Source organism: Symsagittifera roscoffensis, chromosome 4, assembly GCF_963678635.1.
Source record: "Symsagittifera roscoffensis chromosome 4, txSymRosc1.1, whole genome shotgun sequence".
In the NCBI taxonomy this organism is placed as follows: domain Eukaryota; kingdom Metazoa; phylum Xenacoelomorpha; order Acoela; family Convolutidae; genus Symsagittifera; species Symsagittifera roscoffensis.
In genome coordinates this window covers 3,567,990-3,575,328 of record NC_087065.1, presented here as the reverse complement: position 1 = coordinate 3,575,328, position 7,339 = coordinate 3,567,990, and the positions used below count along the sequence as shown (strand labels likewise).

The 7,339-nt window shown below is 34.2% G+C and overlaps 1 protein-coding gene across 1 annotated transcript; it reads right to left on the bottom strand.

Moving 5' to 3' along the window:
• Positions 1–1,361: 1,361 nt before the first annotated feature.
• Positions 1,362–3,469, bottom strand: LOC134844324 (uncharacterized). The gene has a single exon (XM_063860959.1). It carries the CDS (start codon positions 3,230–3,232, stop codon positions 1,409–1,411), a length of 1,824 nt encoding a protein of 607 aa, XP_063717029.1. The 5' UTR covers positions 3,233–3,469; the 3' UTR covers positions 1,362–1,408.
• Positions 3,470–7,339: the final 3,870 nt, after the last annotated feature.

Below are 7,339 nucleotides of genomic sequence, written 5' to 3'. Positions count from 1 at the left end.
CAAGAAAAAAAAACAATTTTTTTAAAATTAGTGTCGTTATTTTCTGCGTGGTGTGACAAAAAGTTTAAGCAAAAAATAGAAGTTTTCAGACAGTTTATGAATTTTGGAGTTTATAATTTTACATGGCGCCAAAAACCCGAAAAACTAATTTTACTTGAGTAAAATTAAGCTTTAACGTTTAAATTAAGCCTAAATAAGCTTTTTTAAGCATGCAAGTTCACCTCATTAGCTCGAAATTAGGCCAAAAATTAAAAATTTCAAACCGTTTTTTTTGGACAGTGAGAAACTTTTTTAGAAATTGCTTGCAATCATTCGAATCACGACTGAAAGTGCTTCATATGAAATATCACTTGATCCATTCCAATGATTTTTTCTGGCACCTGATTTTTCGGGGAAAACAAAAAGAAAAAACTAAAACACATCAAAATACAAAGTTCCTCTCCCTTTTGAATGGACGGAACAATAATCAATCTATTAGACCAGGGGTGGATCTAGGATTTTGACGAGAGGGCCGATTTCAAAAAAAATCAAAGCTTTTGTCGACCATTTTTAGGTGGACTAAATTGTCTTTCCGAGCTCTCTCAAAGCACTAAAAATACCCTGTTTTGGCCCAATTTGCGCAGCAGACAAAATTTTGGATAAACAGGCCAAAAAATTAAGGCCCGACAGCCAAAAAATGATATCTCAAATTAGTACAAAGGGGAGATCCTTTGATCCTTTGGGTCGGCAAGTGGTCAAATCCCTGAGATGGGAAGAGGCGTCTGCCCCACCCCCCCCCCTAAATCCTCTATTGAATAGGAAAAAAAATCCGCCTTTTTTGGCGCGATCCGCCTTTAAAATAATAATATTTTGGCGCTGAAAACCTCTTCAGAAAAACTTTATGGCTGGTCAGCTGAAAATTGTTGTCAATCAATAGTTCAAAAGAGGGTTCCTTTGGGGGTCAAATCATCATAGAGAGAGAGAGAGAGAGAGAGAGGAGAGAGAGCGTTCAACCCCCGCCTCCCATAAATCACCTTTTGTCTTAACCTATCTAGTTTTGTCACCAGAAGAAGCCAATTTTCTGAAAACTTTAAATTTGGAATATTGTTGAGCGTTGCGAGAAACTGGCTTGAACACAAGTTGTAACTAAGAACCAAGTTAGTATACGCCTTTTTAAATGCTCTGGCAGGAAAGGGATCTTGTTCCTGTGGTTTCCAATGCAAATTGAAATACTGTAGCAAACCAAGTTAACATCCCGATTCTAAAACGCTTTTTCGGGAAAAGGGAATCTTCGTCCTCAAGTTGCCATCTGAATTGAAAAACTGAGTTCCAAATTTAACTAACGCAAGATATACATTTATAGAACAATGAAACATCCAGAAACCATAAAATATTTTTAAGATATAATTTTTAAATAGTAAAAATTAGTTTATAAAAAATGGATATGGGCTGATTTGCGATGGTGCAGATTGGCGTTCATCGAATGTCTATTCCTGCTTCTGACGGAGTTAAACAGAGAATTGCACCCTGGGACCAGACATTTGTGCATCTCCCGAATGTGCACGTTTTTGAAATGCACCCTCATCGAAGCCGGGCTGCTGAAAATCTTCCCACACTTCGGGCATTTGCAAGAGAGAAGCGACCGTATCGATCCTCGAAGAGATCTGACATTTTCAGTCGATTGAGTTTCTTTTGAGTCTGAGTTCACACCCTGTTCACACGTTGACTGTTCTTGTTTGCTCAGAAGATTGTCTAGTTTTTCACGCACGGTTGTTGAACAGTTTTTCAATTCAGACCAGCTTAAGTTACTGTCAATCAGTTTGACAGGAAACGAATCTGGTCGTCGACAACTTTCGTCATCTTTTGAAATTGTGATTGTTTTTGATGGTATTTCTTTTCTTGGAAACGAAAATAGTTTGGATTCAGAATCAAGTTTGTCATTTCGAATATTTGCCAGACTTTTATTAAGATCGTTTCTAATCGAATCGACAAGGTTGCTAAAAGTTCGGGTTTGAAACTTCTCGTCTAAATGACAATTTCCGTCGCAATAAGGTTCATCGTAGTCAAAATCATCGTCCTTAGTTTTCTGATTTTTTGCTTTGATTAAAATATTTGATTCTTTAGGGGAGATCATATCAAAATCAACCGAAGAAACTAACGCTTCTAAGCTTTTCAATTCCTCCAAAGCGTCCGTTTCTTCATTAAACGTCAGGTACTTTTCGCTCGAATTTTCATCAACCATTGGTTTTTGATTGATAAATTCTGGAGTTTTTGCTTCCTCTCCTGGATTTTTGACCTCATTGTTGTTCAAATTAGGCTCGAAAGCTCTGATCAAATTGCAGGCTAAATATTTGCACTTTTTACACTTGCAATTTTCTCCATGATGCATTGTAATTTCATCGTTTTCGGTTTTTATTTTCGAAGAAATTTTTGTATTTTCATTGTTTTTCGTTGAACTTTTGACATATTTTCTGGCATGCGATGTTTTCCGATGTGATTTCAAACTTCCAAGAGATCGAAATTTTTTCGCACATTGAAAACAGCGATAATATCTGAGACGGTATTTTTCCGTCAGGGACTTCGAACAGTTGATTGATTTTGGTTTCTCGCGCAACACTCTCGAAATATGTTGACTGATATATTTTGCTGACGATTTCACTTTCTCGCTTATAGTCAAAAACGGAGGATTTTCGGCTACATTTTGTGAATAATCAAAGTTTTCAAAATTTCTTGGATTTTCTTCATCAGAAGAACTGGTAGTAAAATTTTCCAAAATATTGCACGCAATATCTTTAGTTTCCGGAAAATTTTGGAAAAGTTTAATTATTTCAATTTCTTCTTGCCTTGAAACTGTCTTCCACGAATCTAGCTGGGCTAAACTCTGATTGAAAAATTTATAGCCTCTCACGTAATCTTCGTACAACCAGCCCAAAGCGTAGATAACTTGCAAAACTTCGGAATGCAAAAGTTTTGATAAAAGTCTGTCGAGCAAAATTTTCAAACTAACCGGAATTGCGGTTGTAGCGTAGAGCGCCAATGAGGCAAGGTTGAAGACAATTTCGAGCCGAATTTGATTACTTTCGCACCTTCTGATTTTTTCGAAAGCGTGGAAAAACCAGGTGTGACCACAATGTGAACAAAATCTAGAGGGGGATGCTTCGGTTACAAAAAACGGACATTCGCAATTTGAGTCGTCGCAATTAAGAAGCAGCAGAATATTTTGTGGGTTTGAATTTGAAGTTAAAGTCGACATTTTGCTAACAAATAATGCTGATAAACCTTTCTAGTTATTTTAGACTTCTGTTTTATAAGACTGAAAAGCGCAAATGTGAAATTGTCAATTTAACAGTAAATCGCCGTCAAAACAACTGATTGACAGACAGACAGTGAAATGTTAAATAATAAATTTGAGAAGAAAAGCTGTTTAATTTTGCTTGCTCTTCATTCATTTTTAACGAGACAAAACGAGGAAAGCGATAAATTCAATTAAGTTGACTGGAAAAAAAACATTTATGGGCAATATCAATAAAGGAATCAATTTTTAAACATGGAAATTAAGTCACAGATTTGCGTGTTGAGATGTCACTGTTTTATTTGAGCCAATAGAAGTATCAGTCTTTCAAAACCCTGAAGGAAATAAAAAGAAATCGGGGCTACCGTCTCAAAAATACTAATGTTTTCAGAGCCACCAAATTTTTTATCGCAAAAAAAAACGGTTTTAAATTTGAAGTTGGCATCTTAGTTTGGCTTGGCAGACTTCCTTCTTGAAAATTTAGCGATTTAAATATCCCAAAATCTTTTACAAAACAAAACTAGCATCAAATTTTCCAGAACTCCGAACACAATATACTTTGAAGGAAATTTGTTTAGAAAATGCTATTTGTCCAGTTCATCATTTGTTGAGTTTTTTGAGCTTTGAGTACAAAATCTAGTTTGATTTTATTTCAACAATTTCAGATGTTGAATAATGTTAAGGTTGACTTTCGAGTTTCGGCGTCGTGAACAGGAGCAGCGGATAGGGAATGATATGGAAAGCGTAGTGAAGTGTTCATAGATATGTCAGAAAGAACGAGTGAACAGTAATCTCCTCCAATTGACATGCTTCAATTACACTATCGCAGCAGTCATGTAGTCTCAATTAAATCGCAAACTGACAGTGCAGCTACGGGAAAGAAGGAAGTAGCAGTCGCATCATTAAAACATCCCCGTACCCCCCTTCCCCGAAACCACTACCATTCAACTTGAAATATATCACTCTAGAAGTTTAAAAATATATAAACTCAAACCTCGAAAATAACGAATTCTGAAGTGACTTATGTCATCAATGATTAATGACTTAGAGCAAAAATTGAGATTTTTGCAGATTCCAACCTTGGGTTTCTGCTCACATTTCAGCCCACGTATATGGTCCACTGATGGGTCGGCACATCCGAGCGCAAAAATCATCAAGAATAGTCGTTCGCGGTGCAGCTAGCACCAGAAATTCCAAGTACAATCATAAAAAAAGCAATCACCAAAAAATGAACTAACAAAAAACGCAAATAAGTCTCGGCAAGTTCTCCCAACTTTTTTGCAGATAATTTTAGAACAATTTCTCAGAATTGTTCAAATTGCGGCTGAAAAGGCTTTCATAAGATATACCACTCAAGTGATTTTGATCATTATATTCTGGTACCTGATTTTGAGAGGAAAAACACCCGTATTTACAGTTCTTCCCCACTTTTAATGTTCGGAAAAAAATGCGAAATGCCAAGGCGTTCAAATAGTTTTTTCACTTTTTTCTAGCCATAATCAAAATTATCTTAAAAAAAATATGTATGCTTAAATCACAAATGCAACAATTTTTTTTAATTTCTATTTCTAATTTAACAAAAAATTAATTTTTTCTTGCTTTGCCAGCAGCATTACAGGTTTCAATAACAGTTACTTTGAAAATAAAATGAAAATTTGTATGTATATTTAATTTTTTCGTTTTCTGTTACTTTTTGCAATTAGAGAAATGGTTTTTTTTGACTGTAGTAATGGTTTTAGAACATAATTGCCATATGTGGCTAAAATTAGTAAAACAAAACAAGAAGCATTTCAAAAAAAGAAACTCTCAAAAATTCTGAACATTTGTTTCTGAATATTTTTTTCAGTTTATATCAGAATCAGTTTAAAAGTTTTTACCCAAAATAGCACTAAGCTTAGCGCTAAAAGCTGAAATGTTCACAACCCGCTTCAGAAAAAAAGCTTCGAAAACTCTGGAAAAATTTGATTTTTTTTCTACAATTTGTTCCAGGCAAGAAAAATAAAGATACAAACTGACGTACAATTAAAAGAGATTCAAACAGGTGATGCCATTCTGTGATGAACTAGATTTGTAATTTCTTGACTGTTGAAAATGGTGAGGAATTTTGTAATCGGGTGTATTTTCGTTTTTTTCCTTTTTTTTATTTTTCATGCAACATCAGGTACCACAGATAATGTTCGGACTGGGTTGAGTGATAAATCATTATAACGCACTTGCCCTTTCAGTCGTTATTCCAACCACATTGAAAAAGTTACAAAAAGCTTTCCCAGTGTCGAGAAAAACCGGTTCGGAATTTTTGATTTTTGTCTTAATTCGAGCGAATAAAGCAAGCGAGCAGTCTTTTTGTGTATTCCAAGCAATTTATCCTTCCACAAATAATCACCGGACTGGGTTCAGTGATATATCATTTTTAAGCCCAAACAGTTGTGATTCGAAAAGTTTTCCCGGTGTCGAGAAAAACCGGTTTGAAAATTTTGATTTTCGTCTAACTTCAAGCGAGTGAGCATGCATACATTACCTTATTTATGCTTAATTTAAGTCTTGCAAAGATAGTTTTACTCTAATGTACTTAATTTTTGGAGTTCTAACTTTCATCTTAGGAATCAAATTTTCAAAATTTTGGGGGAAAAATTTTCTGAAAAATTGTTCAAAAAAAATTAATTTTTTTAAAATTTTTTTTGGTTTTTTTATTGTTTGTCTTCTAAGTTTAATCTCTAATTGGAATGTTTTACAATGATTGAGGGAAATGCCTAGGCTCTATTTTTTGCTCAGATTCCTTTATCTCACCAAATCGAGAAAACGACACTAATTGGAAAAATAATTTTGTTGTAACTTTCTAAGACTGGTCGGAAAATTCTGTGCTACTTGCACAGTAACCGGCTATCCTTGTTAGTTTTTGCTGTTTTTTGTGTTTCACGCAAAATGAGGTACCACGAAAAATCATCAGAATGGGTTGAATGAATTATCACATTAGAGCATTTTCAGCCGTGATTCGAACGACCTGTTTTTCAAAAGGTTTTCGAAGGTTCAAAAATTTTTTAGTTCAAAAATGTTCCCATTGTTGGGAAAAACCGGTTTGAAAAAACGTAGTTTCAATCTACCTTTGAGCAAGTAAAGCAATTGAGTAAAATTCTCAATCTAAATGTTTACCGATCGAGTAAGGTTCGCTATCTAAATCTTAGTAAAAACTTAGTTTTACTAAATCATTTACTATTTAGCGCTTTCTAGACAAAATTTTTGTTTAATTTAGTCCTTCCTAGACTAAAATGTTTCCAATTTTTAAAAAAATTATTGTGATGAAAAAATTTACAATTTTTTTAAAAGCTTTTTTATGCTTTGTATGTTATTCATTTTTTGGAAAAGTGATGTCAATTATGCCGTTTGAGTGACTAACTTTCTACAAGTTCAAATAGTTTTCTCATCACACCGCGGACAAGCATCTACTTCAATTTAAAAAAAAAAAGATTTTTTTTTGTAATTGTTGATGAATATGATCGGAACATTCTGTGCTACTTACACAGCCACCAACTATCCTTGTTCTGTATGTGTATTTACGTTCTAAAAACCAGTTTGTAATGAAAGTGTAGTAGAAACTAAGTGTTTGAACATATTCCGCTACGCATAGTCACGTATCACAAACTCACGGCATCGTTCAAGTTATAATGATATGCTAGTTAATCCCTCTCATTTTTGATTCTAGCTCTATTGAAAGGTTCTGAAAAAGTATTCATTGTTGAGACGCAGAAGAAAACTATCTAAAACGCTATCGAGGGTTGCTTTGCATAAAGCACAAAAGCACCGACCACACAAAAACAAAAACAGATTATTTTGGGTCTTTTTTGGTGTATGGCTATGGAAGGCACAAAAAGAAGATAAAAGCGTCAGTAAAAAAAATTTGAATTTGTTGCATCTTTTTTTATTTTTTTTTTTTGGAATTTTTTTGATCAAAGATTCAGAAACTAGTTTTTCAGGGCAAAAATTTTTTTGTGCGGTTTTGTTTCATCTATAATAGCTAAACAAAACACTGACTAAAAACATGAGCTTCGGAATGTTTTTTTTCTCAACGCT

Excerpts from the sequence above, each read along its gene's own strand:
- LOC134844324 (XM_063860959.1), bottom strand. The coding sequence starts at position 3,232 with ATGTCGACTTTAACTTCAAATTCAAACCCACAAAATATTCTGCTGCTT.